This window comes from Poecile atricapillus, chromosome 1, assembly GCF_030490865.1.
Source record: "Poecile atricapillus isolate bPoeAtr1 chromosome 1, bPoeAtr1.hap1, whole genome shotgun sequence".
Classification (NCBI taxonomy): domain Eukaryota; kingdom Metazoa; phylum Chordata; class Aves; order Passeriformes; family Paridae; genus Poecile; species Poecile atricapillus.
In genome coordinates, this window is record NC_081249.1 from 31909090 (window position 1) to 31927080 (window position 17991).

The 17991-nt window shown below is 37.9% G+C and overlaps 1 protein-coding gene across 1 annotated transcript in view; it reads right to left on the minus strand.

The window, feature by feature from the left end:
- Positions 1-17991, minus strand: part of ATP10A (ATPase phospholipid transporting 10A (putative)) — a 110640-nt gene that overhangs the window by 42081 nt on the left and 50568 nt on the right. Inside the window, exons 3-5 of the mRNA XM_058828620.1 lie at positions 7304-7389; positions 818-924; positions 582-713 (exon numbers count right to left, since the gene is read on the minus strand). Of these exons, the coding sequence (XP_058684603.1) occupies positions 582-713; positions 818-924; positions 7304-7389 (325 nt within the window). The remainder of the gene's footprint in view (positions 1-581; positions 714-817; positions 925-7303; positions 7390-17991) is intronic.

The following is a 17991-nucleotide window of genomic DNA, read 5'->3' on the forward strand; positions in this document are numbered from 1 at the left end:
CAAATTAACAGAAAAAAGGCCTGAAGAGACATAACCTGAACTGTGGCATTTCTTTAAACACTCCCAGAAGTCTGGAGAGTATTCTGCTTGGATTTATGCAGACTATTTATTATTTCTTCTATGTTAAAGCTGCAGCCTTAGGGACAGTGAGTCCATGTTGTACACTGTGCCCCCAATTTAATATGTAGTCCTGGGGAATACCACTGTGCTGATTAAGTTTATTCTCTGCTCATAAATTACTCTACTGACTGATTAATGACATGTTACACTCTACTGTCTGTAATTTTGATGGGACTACATATAAACTGGGGGCTTTTTGGGGCTTGACATTTTTGGATGCTATCAAGGGAAGTGTAATCTAAGCCTTCAGATCTCTGGTACTAATAGCATATATTTGACTGAGATTAAGAAGGTATTTAGATCAGCTTGTGTATCAAGGCATTTTGATTTTTGACAAAGTAAGTATGGAGAAAGCTTTATCGATTTTATATTTTTGCAGACACGTATGTTTTTGATAAAGCTAAGTGCATGGATCCCAAGACAGTGCAGTACTTAAGCTTTTACTAATGAAGAGCACTTACCAATGGCAGAAAACAGACACATGATCAGAAGTATGAGGACACACCAAAGGACATCGGCATTCATCTGTCTTTCAAGCTTACTGCGCTTGTAACGTGGTCCATTATTATTTAACAAAGCTTTGGTCTCATGCCCTGCAGAAAGAACAGCACCAAAGGCGTCGTATGGAATTTTGCTATTATTTTAAGCAAACTATAAAAAGGTGGTATGCCCCGTAAGACAGAAAAACAGCTCTTACCTGCATAGATTACTATTCCTGCAACTTCTTCTGTGTTTCTAATGGTACATCCACGTAACAAAAGATTCTCTTTGAACAGTCCATCCTTTTTCCCGCTTTTATGAATACTACAGAAAATTTAAAAACAGAAAAAAACACAGCATGTCAAAACATTAAGCTTGTTAAATCATACTTGTAATGCAACAAGCCCAGGAAACAAAGTTTAAGAAATTTTTTCAATTTGATGGTAAAATGTTTTGTTAGATCTTCCTCCAGGGAAGGTTCTCTGTTTGACTTCGAAAACTGAGATTACTTACCCAAGGATCCCCAACATGCAGCAGCCCAGCTGGAGCAGTACCAGTTGCTGTTGGATATACAAATGTCCTGGACAAATACTCACTAGAGATATGTGGGCCAAATCGACAGCATGTGTGCAGCCGAGCTAATGCTTAGAAAATGCACTGGACTTCCTGTGCACGTGTAAACTGACTGAGCAATCACAGTTAATCCAGTCCACCTAAAAGCAGCTGTGTAGTGGATATAATTAACCCACTATTCACATGTGCTTACTAAAGAAATCCTAGAAAGAGATATGGTGAAATTGGGAAATGACTGTGTTGCAGAAGCAGTGGTACTAAGGAAGATGTGTCAGAGACAGGACACATCAGGTCAGAGAAAAGAAAACAAAAAATATCCCTTGTATTCATCAGTGAGAACAAGAGAAATTATTTTCAGAACTGTCTCACCAACTATCTAAGAATGGCCTGCACCCTGAGGGTTCTTGCTGACTACCGAAACATAGGAGAAAAATGGAATGAAGTCACATTTCTACTACAACTTATTATCTGCTGTGCATGGACTGACTGAAATTTCAGCTGACAGAGAAATACAGAAAATAGCCTTATGAAAATTAACAGGGAAATGCAAAACAATAATAGCATTTTAAAAAATGGCATTAGACTTTTCATTATGTAAAAAAGACAAACCAAATAATAATCTAAACCCACTTTCAAATTAATAGAATTTAATTTTATCAACTGAAGTACCCCAATGCCTCAGAGAAGACTAAAGCAAGGTTGGATTGTTTAAATGTTGTCCTCACTTTCAGACCACCAAAACTATCAGACTTCCAATATGCTGCACTAAAATTAACATTGTGCTGTTGCAACACCAAATTTTATGTCTACCTGGATTTAAGCACTTAAAATCTCTGTCCCCTGCAACCTGCAAACTGGCTTAAAATTGTCCTTTTTATGTGAAGGTGGAGTTCTTTTTATTTGCTTCCTATTTTATAAGCCTTCACATCTGGGTTATATATTCATGTTTTTCCTTGTTAGATTATTCTCTTTTTCTTAATGAGGACCAAAACTGTAATTTAAGTACATAATTCTAGGACCTCAGGCCTAGGAATTATACCAAATACCCTGAGCTTTGTAAGAAGAAAAGATTCACGTTGGTGAGTTCTTTGTACTTCTCCCAGTCTAGTAGGACAACTTGCAGATTATTCTGTAATGCTGGTTATGCTACATAACCTCAATAGTCAATGCTTTTAGTGAGCAGAATATACCTGTGTATATACACACACACACACACACACAAATACAGCCTTTTTTAGTTCAGCACAATATATTATACCCACCCTCTGCTCAAAATATATACGTATATATTAAAAGTATTGGTGTTTTGACAAGTGTGCTAAGCTTTTCTCTGCAGGGATGAAGAAGAAGCATTAGGTTTGACTGCTGAGGTAGCAGCAGCAGTGATAACATCTGACTAGAGACCAGAAATGGAGAAAGAAAGAAGTAGATAACATCAAATTTGCAATTCTGATATGAAAGTCAAAGGTGGGGTTTTTTTTAGTCAGGAGAGAACTTCCCCTGCTCAGCCCATCCTCCCTGTCAGTCTCAGACAGAAGAACAGAGCTTTTACTTCTGTTCTTTTCAGCAAACCTCCTTATCCCTCTGTCTCACCTTCTGCCAAAGCAGCATCAGCTGGGGGCCTGCCCAACACCCCTCTGGCAGAATGTCAGTACGTGTCAATTTGTCTGTGCTTAAACTATGTGAAATAATTTCTTAATGATTCCATACTGCTAAAATAACACTGCTACCAGTATGCTATCATTCCTCTGATTTTTAAGGCTAAATTCTCCATTAGGCTTTCTTATAAATCATGAGAATGTTTGAATTTCCAATAAAATCTCCAAATGATAGTTATGATTCCTGTTAATAAATGGGACTTTTTAGAGATAAACCTACTTAAGTGGTACTTGTCTGGCTTATAGTTTTATAACCTTTGTTAATTTTTTTTACACTTCACAGTAACAGTGGACTGTGCCAGGTATATTGCACTTGGCAAACTTCATAATTACTTGTGTATTTGTTCTATAAAATTATCTATTTGTTCCTAGTATCTTAGCTTACAAAACAACTCCAAAGCAATTGTGCAAAATCTGAAGTTAACCCAGAGGTGTTAAAACCCCAATCTACTGCCCTCACCCACAGGCTGAGCCTTCTTACCACATCTTATCCTTACACGCATTTGGCACTGCTTTTTACTTTTCCATATGCAAATGAAGTCAGAGAACTCAACTGTTGCTCACCAGACCTTTAGAAAACATGGACGAGATCAAAATCTTGAAGGAAGAAGAAAGAAGCCGGCACAATCTTAGAAGAAAGCAGCCAGCAGAGGCTGGAGGAAACTCATCGTTTGCCTCTTGTCTACAGTCACTCCCAGTGACTCAGTAACACAACATATACTTAAAACCGCTGGGGACTGATGATAAAAGGAAGAAAACAATACAGACAAAGGTCTGGATTAAAATATAATGAAAACTAGAGTTAGATAAAACCGCTCACTTCGATAACAAAGCTGCCAATTGTAAACTTTGGGTTGAGAGACAGCCTAGTTCCCATTTCTAGCTCTGCAGAGTTAGAAACCTTAAGCTTGTTACAGAGGCTGAACAGCCTGTTTTTCCCCTTTCTGGATTCTGGCCAGTGTAAGATAGAGGCAAAGAAGGAAAATTTTCTCTGTCATTCTTTAAAACAGTGTCTGGCTGAAGCCACTCAGATGCCTGGAATGCAAAGGCTAAGCTGTGAGGAAATGCACTGGCAAGTGCAGGTGCAATGCTCTTTTTCTATGCAATTTCTCACATGGATGACACTGCAAAAATGTATCTTCACATTTAAAATACAAATGCACCACAAATTAGGAGAAGTGGGCAGATCATTTGCAGTTAATTACTACTATGCTACAGCACTCTGGTAGTGTTTCTACACAAGAAAGCCTCTGGTTTAATACAGAAATGCAAAAATTACCCAGATGGTAGCTCACTTCACCTTTCTATTGTGTTTTAACTTGTTATGTGTTTATCAGAATTAAATAACAAGGTAACCAATGATAAGTGTTTTCAAAAGAGAGTTTTTTCTTTCACTTTTTGGTTTATCAAGTGTCTTATAAAGGAAATGGTAGAGCTGCATTACTTTCCAAGGCTTGACACTCCCAAAGAAAATATTCAACAATATTAAACATGGTCTCAGTGAACATTATCCAGTCAGAAATCTCCTGACTATCAACTGATGAAAATTAGTCTAGGTTGTTTTGGTTTTTTACTCCAGGAGTGGAGCTGTTACTATAGCACATTAAAGAGACATCACTATAGATTTATAATTGTTTTCTCTTAAAAAAATTAACATGATTTATATTAATTTGGTTTTGTTTCATTATGAAAACCCTTGAAATAGAAATACATGCATGTATTTGTCTACTTCTTTTTCCAATTCCAAGCTATACTTATTTTGGTATGATTAGATAAAATCTTACATTCTTGTCTAAGAACAAAATTATTATTTTCAGAAAGCTGAGAAGTCAGAATCCCAATTACTACTTCTCTTTTTCCCTTGCCCATATACACACAAAAAGGTACAAACAAGATTTTTAAAGAAAAGATTGCTATTTTTGGAACCTGGAATTGGATTTTTGAATGTTTGCCATGCATACTGTACATAGTCTGGCTAGACACATATGGGCAGGGGGCATGTCAGATTTTGTTCTTTTCTTCTTACACAGAATACGTTTATAGGGGAAATAAAAGTGAGGGAATGTGCTTGCGTTATTTGGGTTATTTGGAAACTGCAAAAGAGAATTAAAGCAGGCCCCTGAACAGAACTGGTAGTCTACCTGTGCATCGCACACCCCAAGTGTGTTCAATGCAGATTGTGGCAACATAGCTGAAGAATTCAGGTGCAGTAGTGTGCCTGCTACACTTTTTTAGATACAGGATAGGGCTAGGCCCAACTCAATGCATTTTGCAGTATCTTTTTTTTTTTTTTTTTTAATATGTGTCCTTTTATCCTGGCCTGCCTGTGCTACATTGGCTACTTACAGTGATTTTTTTTAAGGAAAACTGGAGGAACATAATTTTTTACATGTTTATAGCATCTACACACAAATAGTTCTATTTATTGAAAGATTTGTCAGCACAGACATTAAAACCAAAGACCACATTTCATACAGGAAAAAAAAAAATCTGAATCAAAACTGGAAACCTACTAAGTGGTCAAAATGTCTAGAAAACTTTGGTAGTAATGTTTCAGCACAGTTTTACATATGGATCTGTCAAAAATCTATTATTTCATGGGATTCCTATTTAAATATTTTGGTATTGTTTCCTTTCAGTCGAGCTATTATTGGCTGGTAGCTATCTGATCCATTATTTCAAGCAGCAACTACTGGTAAAATTTTGAACAAGAATTAAGATCTGAGTTTGACATGACAATGACATGTTTCAGTGCAGATGTGCTAATTGCTATTCATCTTGTTAATGTATGATTTGAAATAGACTGATTCCATTATACTAATGAAGGAACTCTAAAAAGTGGGGGGGAAAAGCTGTCTTCTGTGATAAATTAGGGGACTGTGAATTTATTTTTTGAGGGGTTGGTCCCCACTCTCTAGTTCTAAAGGCCTATGGTCCTTTAGCTGTAAATCACCTGATTCTTTCTGCCAGATTCAAAATTTGTGTCAAAACATATTCACATCATTTGTGAAACTACAAAATATAAAGAAGGTTAAATATAATCAATACTAAACAGTAATCATCAAAACATAGTACCATGATTTCTGCTATGTAATTCAAATGGTTCTGTAACTAACATGCCACAGGCCTTTTCCATATGGAGTAAATAAGTAAATATAGAATGTAAGAAAAATGTATGCATATTTTCTACATATTTTTTACAGTATTTTGCTCAATATTTTGGGGACTAAGATTCACACATAAAGTGTGCTAGAAAAGCTGCCAAACTTTCCATTTCCATATCTGGAAATGGCATGTCTGCAGCAGAGCAGGCTCTCTGTGACACACCCTCATGCAGTAATGTCTAATACTAAACTTTTTTCTTCACATGAACTGTAGGGCTTTGTGCTGCTAAATAAAGGAACACATTTTCCCACACTACAACTTGATGTATTTTCAAAGAAACTGTCCTGATTTACACCAGTCGACAGTACGTCCTACACAATCTGTGACATCTGAGAGTAGTAACTGTGGTGGTAAATGGCATCACTATAAAAAAACTCCCCGAGCTCCAGCAATTTACCTCGTGACATTTACACAATTTAATACTGCTTATCACTCCTAATCAACACAGGTGGTAAATCATTGTATTTGAAACAGAATTAGTGTCAATTTAACTCTCATCATTAAAATTTGGGCAAAAATTATGTATTCTGGGCTCTCACTCTGCACAAAGTTAACAGACTGCAGAAAAGTAAGTCATGCTAGAGTGCATCTCCTAAGCCACCACAATCAACACACCTTTACACTACAGACCAGGCTACATAAGAAGCAAAATGCTTTGCACATCCTAAAACATTTGTTTCTGAGCAGGACTGATTGGCCAGAGATGAGCATCCTGTTAATGTACTTCTGTTTGTTTAGAATTAAGTCAAGTGGGCATAGGTGATGTGGTAATACACAACGATATCCATTGTGTGAGCCAATCATTTCCTTTTATCTGAATGAGAAGAAAGCAACAGTGCCATAGCTGGAGAAATATCAGTTTTGCCTTCTGATTTTCCTCGGTGACACCTATATTAAAAGAAACATCCAAAAGACCCATCTTCATGAAAGTGTACAACAGATTGTGTTTGTTTATTTGTTTGGTGCCTCTCTTGGACTAGTTTTCCATTTCTTCCCATTTCCAGATGGGTTTTTTTATCCATGGAGGAAAAGGAGAAGAGTGCCTGTAACTGCAGTGCTTCATACATTTATTTCTGTAGTATAAGCTGATTGAATGTAGCAAATAAATCCATCCTAAGGAATGGAAACATGAAGTTCCCATCTCACCTTGAAGTGAGGATACTCTAAAAGAGCCTTAAATATGCAGCCCTATTTGGATGTGATGATGATGCAACTTACAGAAGACAGCCCAAAGCAAACAAGCATTTATTTTATTCCATATTAGAGAGCAGGAGTGTATACTGAAGGATACTATATGAAATACTCACATGTAACCTCGAAACCTACTTAAGTCATTGTTTGGCTTCTCACATTCAATCACACTGGTGAACTTCAAGGGGTCAAATTCTGAGTCCTGGAATAATAAGAGTGTTCATTATTTAGAGAAAATTCTTGAAAATTATATCCAAAATAACTTTTTTCTTTTCTAGTTTTTGTAATATAATAAAGTCCAGTTTTTTTCCAAAGGCAGTGAAAGCAAAGATGCAGACCACTGGCACTGAAAATCAAAGGGACTTCAGAAAAAAAATTCCAAAGGTGCCTTCCAAAATCTCCCTCACAAGGCTGACTTCTGTTCTGCAGCTGGAAGATGCCAAATGAATTTGGTCTGCAGTAGAAAAAATCCAAGCAACCTGGAAAATCTCAAAATCTTAAAGATTATCATTATCCTTCATGTTCAGTGAAGCCAGTGAAAATTTAGGACAATGAGAGTCAATAGACTGCCAATTATCAAAAAGCTAATACAAGCTTTTGAAATATCAGCAAGACTTAATTGCTTTATTCCAACAGAGGTAAATTAATCTACTACAGTAAATTACACACATGTAGCAGAATAACTTTTTCTTAATTATCACTTAAAAACCTTCTTGATTGTCTAGCTCATTATTCTGAAACTGGTATTGTTGCTGACTATTTAAGTTTACCTGTAGTTAGCACCTTGTTGTGTCTGAGCAAAAACATCTTATCACAGCAGAATTACTTAATTTTGATAAACAAAAATCAAGGTTCTCCTTTCGTTGCTAGACCAAGCTACACATTGAAAGCAGACATATCTGATTCTGGTGCTGCAGAGAAGGATGTTTATCTTCATCAATGAGGACTACTTTTATAAAGCTGCTTTGCATACCATTTGAATAAAATAATTAATTGTGAATTATCATGTTATTAAGATTTCAATAGTGACAGCACTTCATATGTTACGTTTTATAATGGTTTTGCTGGGCTGCTGGAGACCCCAACCACTAGTTTTAAGAGTAAACTTGTGAGAATGGTTGAAGAAGAATCAGTAAGCACAGGACAGACACAATCTTATTGCCAGTTTCTCTGAAACACACAGCTGTCTCTGGGATTTTTTGATGTTGACTCTATTCAGCTGAAAGAAATCAGATTTAGAGTAAGGGATAAAAGAAACATAGATGATACATCAGCATCAAAACCAACACCCTCCATTTTTCTACTGGTTACACCTGGAAGAAAGACAGATGTAGACTATCCAGGTGACGATTCAAGCCACCCACTCCTGAGACTTTTGAAAACCTTCTTTGTATTTTCAAGAGACACAAGATGTTAAAGAGAACTGTGAAAATGGGATGTCACTTAGAAACAGCTACAGCCCACTGGAGGAAAGAAAAATTTTGACATGCAGAATTCAGCTTGTAAACAAGGGGAAAAAAAAAGAAGTAAAAACAAAGGACAACTCTGAGCAGAGACTGCTTTGCTGAGAATCAAGCTCCCCAAATTACATCAAGGCTGGCAGTCAAGAACCTGAGCCTTAGCAAGAAGTAACACCTGCTGTGCTGTACCAGAATATGATCTTCTCCTTTCTTGCCCCAGTATCTTCCTTGGCAGAAGAAAAAAAAAGTAGAAGGTATAAGAGAAATAATCTACTAATAATCACCACTGTAGCTTAAACTGCATTTATAAATTGGATGGAATGGGAAACATTTCTTTTCTCCTTATTATAAGATATATAATACATTTATAAGATATATAATACATTTAATTGAGCCCAAATTCTCATTCAGTGGTCTTAAAAAAAAAAGAAATAAATCCTAACATCTTTGATGGATGTCTGTGAGGGAATCCTAGAGACACCTAATAATAAAACCCAATGTAATCAAATGCAGGTTTTGTATGGCTGCTGAACTCAGTAGAGAGAGTGTGGTTGCACACATTATCTTCTAGAGCAGCTGGACAGCTGAATTCCCTTTTTGCTTAGAAAACCTGCCACCAAGGTTTGTATTTCACAAATAAATATAAAATAAAGTACTTAAATCTAGAGGCTTCTAAAGTCTTAACAAAAAAAGAAAGCTCTTGTCAAGATCAGAGAGGACTAAATGTACCCGACCTCCCCATCAGTACCATACAATATTGTCTTTCTCCCTTTGTTTGTTGATTTCTTTTCATTTATGACTCAGTTTTGGAACTAAAAGTCCTTTATCATTAAATCTGTCAGTATATTTGTGTTCTGTTACAATTAACTTGAAATATGTGATTATGTTCTTTATCCAGATAATATCTGGGAGTGAAAATCCAATTAGAATAGTAGTTTACATAAGGAAAAAAAAAATCTGATGAATTCTGATTTACGGCAAAAGCTCTTTTGGTTTATTGATGAACCAAACTGCTCCATCTCTTCCCAGTGAAATGGAAGGGAAGATACACACTATATATTATAGCTGATGACACTGTTTTGATGTGAGAATACCTTTTGGTAAATGAAAGAACAAATATGTTAAACACAGCCTGTGTGTGACTGCTTTCAGTGGTTACAAAGAAGCACAAATTTAATGTAAGATTTCATGATGATCAAAGTTTTGCTCTTTTTTATGCTGATACTCACACTTCAGCAGCAACCGAAACACAAACTGTGATGATGTTCTCATGTATTAGCAGCTAAGAGAAGCTGCAGTTAGACAGAAGTTAAAGCCAAAAGTGTTGCTTTTACAGTGCACAGATTTCCTCATTTTTCTTCGTAAAAGTCTTTGAAAAAAAAAATTCACCACCACTACCTTTAATTTTTCTCTTACGCTCAATTTCTGCTTCACTGTTAAGATACAAGAAACAAGATCAAAATATAGTCAAACGTCGAACTGGTCCAGACCTTTGTGCAGCAGTTACCTGGTGCACCTGATTTTGTGTGTCTTACCTCCTGCTTAGAGAACTGCTGGGCATTAAAGCTGTCCCAGTGCCAAGAGGGATGAAAAGCTCCATGCCTAGACAGACTGCAGTCTGAGATGAGGCTTTCCAATGCCTAATCTCCCTGAAATCTTGACTTCTGTGGTGTTCTCATCATCCCTCTGTGCACTTCAAAAAGGCTGGGTCATATACAAAAAGCAGCTGGGGGAATTTTTTTAATTTTCTGAAAGCATGTATCATTTTTTATCTGGTACCCCAGCAGGTGTCCCAAACTTGTGCCTTGTGCATCACTGATCTGAACAACTGACTCTGGCTGATAAAAACTGGGGAGAGATTCACTGATTGCACATAAGTTCCCCAGAGTATTTTACAAAACTGTTGGGCAGCAAAGGCCGGGGCTAAGTTCTGTTCATGTTAGTCACATTATTTTTGTTGAATAATCAGTTCAGCTTTTGCTACAATGTACATTTTACTTGCCCTGACTATTTCTAAGGATAAACCCCTGTAAAATAACATAAAGTAAAACTTACTGCTTTCACTCAAGGCAGATGTCTTGCTACTAGGTAGTGCTTAATCTGGAGCCCAGACCCATGCTTTAATAACTTACTATGCTTCAGAAGAGTATTAAATTTTGCTTGAGATACAGTGGAGGAGTAAAATCTATTTCTTGCTCAGCTCTTCTGCCATATTATCTCATATCTAAATGAAAAAAAGACGGGGAAAAAAAAAGGCCTTTGATTTAATAAGAAACTAACTTTCATCAAATCCCTGACTTTACTTTTTGATTTTGCCAAGATAGCTTTAGTCCACTGCTTTTCTTGGAAAAAAACTGCTGACTTCTTAGGAAGTCAGAACACCTCCACAGGTATTTCTGAAAGTTTGAAACTGGTCAAGAGGACACACAGTGATAGTTACATTGGGTATTTTATATACTCAGGGATTCCATGGAATGTATTTAATTTCTTCAGGACTCCTCTTGCTAGGAAAATGTTTAACATCCTATTTCTTCCACGTTCTTAAAACATTGGGAAATCCTTTCTTAGTCTAAATGCAGCCATGGAAAAGCTTGTTTTCCTTACATAAGCAGACCTAGTCAAACTGCAAAAACCTGCTGAATATTGATTCCTTCAAAGTTGAATTTCAAATTAAAGTTAAATTGCAGATGCAAACGGTTTTGTGACTAGCCTTTTAACAATGTACTAGCTATTAAATCTGACAATAGGTTCCATTTAAAACAGTATCTTAGGTCTGCAATAATTGGGCTGTATCTTATACCCTAAAAAGATGAAGTGTTGAGAAGAAGAAAATTACAATGCCTTTAGAGAGTGGGAAACCAACAGGTAGACAGATGAAGACAGTATAAAGATTTGTTACAAAAGAAGCAGACTGAATTTAGCTGTCTCCAACATGACTTTGTAGCTTCAGCTGTAAGATGATTCTGAATCTCCACAGTGAAATGCCAACCTTTTCAGTTCTGCTGGCAACCTCACGAAACTGTCATAGCTCAAGAAGCAAAGCATGCCAGATGAGTCAGTTTGACAATTACACAATGTTCAAACAACATATTTCCCTTCATTAAATGCCTGTTGTATGGGTGATTTAATAGCCTGCTAGTGATATTAATAATGCATAGTTATTAAAATGTTTTTCTTTATTCATCTGCCCTACTTTACTGCTGCAGAAACCTGGTTTTGATGTTCAGTCCTTCCTTCCAGAAGGACAGCAATGGGTACCCAGGATGCCCTTGGGTGACAGGGACAGTTACCTGCTTATCACACTGTGTTTACTGGCTATGCTGGGGACCTTACCCAGAGTTCTCCCTGCACTGCAGGGCTGATGAGGGCTCTGGGATTTGTTTTGGCGTTTACGTCTGGAGGAAACAAAAAAGGGAGAAAGGGAGTCATGGGGACAACTCAAAGAAAATATTGAATAGACAAAAATCTGCCTCAGCCAGAAAAATAGCTTTTCCAGTTTAAAAGCTTTTAAGTGCACTAAGAACTCATCCTGTTAATACATTGGTCCATCCTGTTACTGTTTTATATAGCTGTACCCTGCCTTTACCATATAAAATTAATCTGAACTTTTATTAATGTGCAACTGGAATTACATACTGATGTTATGTATCCAAAGCATATGAACTGTTTATATACTGAAAGAGTGAAACGTCTTCATGTCTAAATGGCATGAGTCTCTATGGCACAATTTATCTGTGCCACTAATTCACAAAAAAAGGACAACACAGTTGGATCTATGCTGTTTAGGAACTAAGACGATCCAGCTGTACATCAGAATTTAACTGTTCTGGTTTTCACACTTAAAACTACTACTATAATTGGATTTTTTTTCAGTATTGTTTGTCTAAAAGTAACACATGTTCAGTATTCAGAAACACTGGAAAAACTGAGGAAGTCAAATACATTTTAGGGGGCTGATCTTCCTCTGGCTAACCAAAGTCTGCCTCTTTGTAGAAAACAATATGAGGGAACAGTGCAATATCCAGGCTGCAGGAAACAAAATTTACTGCTTGCAAGGCCTAGGAGGATTTCAATAATTTTATAACAGCCAACTGAAGAAACTGCTGTTACTCAGTCATGGGAAAAAAGTATCAAAAAATATGTCAACAACAGCGAAAATACACACATGCAAGTTCTAATGTCCCTCAGGATGATGGCATCCTTAGCAATGCACTTGAAAATTATGGTGGTGTGAATAAATTCATTCATGGACTATAGTAGTGCTGGAGAGTGGTAAGGAAAGAATGTATGTCAGGGCTGAAATACAGACCTAGATCTGGACAATTAAGTGGTATCTGCCTGTTCCAAAATCCAGTCATTGAAATAAATTAATGGGAGGCATAGTATGTAAGAGCCAACCTCAGTAGCAGCTCAGCGCTTCAACTAAACCACAAACCAAGCCTCTCAAGGACTCCCAAAATTCTGGGTACAACCCACACTGCTCCTCCAGAGGCTTTTCGCTTCACACTCATAGATGTAATTCTCCCCACTCTCCTGTGCTTTCTCCTTTCTGGAAAGATTTCTAGCAGTCTTTCTGCTCCATTTCTTAAGTGATGGAAGAAAATTTCAGTTGATTAGTGGAAAAAACAGTGCACAGTCATTTTAAAGTAGTAGCACAACAGCTCAGGTCAGCTTCTGAATATACCTTGTCCTTCTCCTGCTTTAGTCCAGACTGCTGGACAGTCTGACTTCTTGTGGGATGAAATTCTGCCAGAAGAAATGGCAATGGGAAGGACTAAGATCCTTCACTCAGAAGAGGCAAATGCCAAACACTGCTCTTACATGATTCTACAAATAAAACCAAAAACACTGGAGTCCTGACAGGAAATAGAGTGGTTGGAAATGCAGGGGTTTTCTCGTGAACAGTACACTCTAACAGTAGCAGCTGTAGTGTCAGGATGCAGTTAAACACACCAAAGCTTTATGACCCTAGGTCAGCCTGAAGACAGGGAATCTGGATAAAAGCAGCTTTACCTTACAAAGTATAATGTATAAGAAATGTCTCTAGGATGGAGGGAAACCTGTAGCATACAGCAATTGCCTAAGGGACTGAGAGACTCCAGCCCTTGGCAACTGCAGGGGAGCACAGAGGGAAAGAAGCAGTTCTAATGAAAAGACACCTTTTATTCCAAATACTACAGGGCAGCATTTATATCAGCACTATCACAGTTTTGTCAGCCTTTCTACAGGCATGTCCAGTGGGAGGTGTTACAATCAAGTAAAAACTCCCCAAGCTGGACACTGGAGTGCTGTCTTCGCTTGGATTCATATTTTTTATCAATATTTACCATCACATATGCCTGCCCTACTGCAAACATGGCATTCAGAGTGAACCTTCTCCACTTATCCCAGCTGTTTCTGTTCTTGCCTCTTAGTTCTGTGGAGAGGGCGGACATGCAGCTGTGAAGATTAACAGTCAGCCTGAGGCCAGCAGGCTGTGGTTGGCATACACAGAACAGGGGGGAAGTTGGGATGGCTGCAGAACCCCTTCGGTTAGCAGCTTCCCCTCTGGTCTATTTTCATCTGTTATCTATTCTACTGAACAAAATCCTTTGCAATCAACATGTTAAAGCCACCACTAGCAAAATGAAGAGCACCTTCTGAAGGAATTCATGGGTGTTTTATTTTTCAGACACCAACTGACTGCATGAATCTTATGAAAGGAAACTCATAATGGCCTTGTCAGCTCCAAAACTGGCAAATGAGCTGAGTGGAAAAAAAATGTATTGTTATGGCAGAGACTGAGGTTTGCTTCCCTTTTTAGCCCTCTAGACAGCCTCATACTTCAGGCAAGTACAATGGCTACAAAGTTCCTGCACAGTCTAGACTGTATGCTTTGTTCAGGTACGTGTGGAAATCAAACATACATGAATATATAGGTGTTGAATTAGGTCACAGGACAGCACAGCAGAATCTGTTACTCTTGTGCAGGCTTTCCTTATCACCTATCTTACTCTCTGTGCAGAAGTCAACGACTTGGACTCCTGCTTTGATACAGTCTTCTGCTTTTATTTGGCCTGTTAGATGGGTAAGGAATTGGCTGGATGGCCACATCCAAAGAGTTACAGTCAATGGTTTGGGGAAACCAGTAACGAATGGTGACCCTCAAGGGTTTGTACTGAGGACCAGTACTATTCATCAGTGACACATACAGTGGGATTGAAGGCACTCTCAGAAGTTTGCAGATGACACCAAGCTGTGTGGTGTGCTTGACATGCTGGAGGGAAGGGATGCCATCCAGAGAGACCTTAACAGGATTGAGAGGTGGGTATATTCAAACTTCATTAAGTTCAACAAGGCCATGTGCATGTTGGGGCAATGACCAATATCAACACAGACTGGGGGATGAATGGATTGACAGCAGCAGCCCTGGGGAGTAGCACTGGAGATACCAATGGATGAAAAATTGGACATGAGCTGGAATTGTGTGCTGGCAACCAAGAAAGCCAGCTGTATCCTGGGATGCATCAAAAAAGTGTGCCAGCAAGCTGAGGGAGGCAATTCTTCCACTCTCAATGAGACCCCACCTGGAGTGCTGTGTCAGCTTTGGAATAAGTAAGACATGTAACAGCTAAGAGTGGTTTCAGAGAAGAGCCACAAAAAGGATCCAAGGGTTGGAACACTTCTCCTATGAAGGAAGGTTGAGAAAGTTGTGGTTGAGCTTGGAGAAGGCTCCAGGGAAAGCTCATTGAGACCTTTCAATATTTAAAAACAGTTTATAAGAGAGACTGAGAGAGACATTTTACCAAGGCTTGCAGTGAGAGGGCAAGGGGCAACATTTTTAAACTGAGAGCAGATTTAGATTAGACAAAAATATACATTTTTTACTGAAATGATGGTAAGATACTGGAATAGATTGCCTAGAGAAGCTGTGGTATCCCATCACTAAAGTGTTCAGATTCAAGTTAAATAGGGCTTTGAGAACACTGATCTAATGAAAGATGTCCCTGCCTTTGGCAGGAATGTTAGATTAAATGGTCTTTAAAGGTTCCCTTAGAACTCAAATGATTATATGATTCTTATGCATATATTCATTATTATAAGCATTCAAAAAAGTGAGATGTTGAAGGGCAACCAATGAGAACAAATGTCAGATAAAAGACCAACAAGGAGAACATCAATTGATGAAATAGTTTGTTTCATTTTTCTTCCATGCCATTATCAGTTATGTAACCTAAAGATCACAAACTTCCTATGAAGTACCAGGAGATAGTTCACTGCTTTTTGTTTTTTAGTAGCTGACATGACCCACCTGCCTGCAGCTAATAGCAGGACAAAGTCATTTTTACCCCTCCCTATTACAATGCAGCAGCCTGTAAGTCAGATCCCCATGATCTCAGCCATACAGGCCACATTTCTATACAGGTATATGAGGTCATCTGAAGTATACTTTTTAATCTGGTATTAAGTCATATCAGAAATATAGTAAGTAGAGAAGCTTGGAAAAGCTAATTAGAGGAAGGCAAAATGCTTAAGGAATCTTACATGCATTTCTGAACATGTTGCATATTAATTAAATTCTCTTTCTCTTGGAAGCTAAAAGGTTGTGTTCCCTGCTTTGATGTAAACCAGTCTATTTTCTGTACCATCAAGAAAGCTGAATTAGGATATTAGCACTGGTATAAAACTCCATGCACTACTGATATTTTTAATTCAACACGAAATGGAAGTGTAAGCATTATAGTGCTGTGTAGAGAACAGTATCTTGTCCAGTCATGTACTTGCAGGACAACCACAGCTCTCTGTCTCATGAGCACACACATGGAAAGGAGCTGACCATCACAGAGTCATAGCACAGCTTGAAAGTATGAACCCAAGTATAACCAATGAACAGAAATGTTCATGATTTCATTGAAATAGCAGTTTTGAGACATACAGCCAGCCACTTCCCATGTAAGTAACATTTCAATGCAAATTTCTAATGACTGCCACGGCTTATCACCACTAAACTGTGTAAAAGACTTGGAGGGTAGCAACAGGTGAAGAAAAGAGAAGTGGAGTGAGAGTTCACATCCTTGATGCTGAAATAAATACAGGAGTTCCTCATACTGTTTCTCTGATGCTATGATTTCTAAGTCCCTGTTTATCTGTTACCACTGTCTGCCCAGCTACAGCCAGGGAAACAGGGGAGATAGTATAGCATGGAACAGAGGAACTAAAAAGGCTCTTTCCCTTGCTGAGATGGAAGTTCAGCTTTATTCTTGTTCTTGGGATCCTGTGGAGAAGGAGAGCAGAAGAAAAAGAGGAAGAATATTGATAACACCGTCTTTTTGAAGGCAGGGGGAAGAGGGTGGTTTACATTCACACAGCCAATAAGGGGAACTCGGGAGAGATAAGAGGGGAGAAGCTTACATTCTACATTTCATGTGCAGTCTCAGGTCATACCATTTTTCTAAATGCATTACAACACTCTGCCTTTTCTGGCAGAAAAGCAGATCCCTTCTCCACCTCGTAACTTTCAAAGGAAAGTGAGACCATACCAATGTAATTTGGGTTATATATGGCTTAATACTGTGAACTCTTCTGCTCTGGAAAAGAAGGTCTTTCCATCCTTTCCTAACCACCAATACTGCCATCTGGGGTTGTGGTTTCAGAGACCAGTATAATATGACATGTTTCCGGCTTGAAAATTGTGAGTTCTCAGTGTTATATTATAAAAATGCATTTCCAAGAACACATATTCCAGGTATTTCCTGTTCTCAGGCCAATGAATGGCTAAGGAAGAAACAGTTCTAGAAATAAACATTTATTCAGTAAAACTGAATTAGGCTATATCAGAAAAGTCAAGAAAAAAAAAAAAAGGAAATATCTTCATAACTTAATTTAAATGTAAATGTTTACTTTTCTGTAACAGGAGAGCAGTATAGCATTTTATTTTCTCTGTGGACCTGAAACGCTCTTTTGTTTTCTAATACTTTTTCAGACAAACAGCAAAACCCAAAAAATTCTTGGTTATTGATACAGAGAATGAAATTTCCTGCCTCTACAGAGCTTTGATGCAGCACAAGCACTGGCATAGTACATTTCCTTACATGGATTTACCAGTGCTGGAAGGATTACCTTAGAGATGAGAGGTCCTTCACAGCCACGACACTCACATTCATCAATTTAGCCCCTTTAACCTACATTTAAACACAAAACCAAACAACTAATGCCAATGGCAAAAGTCAACTACTCAACACTCTTCAGACTCTCAGGACTCTTCCTCTGCTCTCCCCCCTGCCATTGCTTTTATTACTATATCAAAAATTTTCTCTTACAATTATTCAAAGTCTTTGTCTCTCTAATGAAGCTCTCTCAAAATG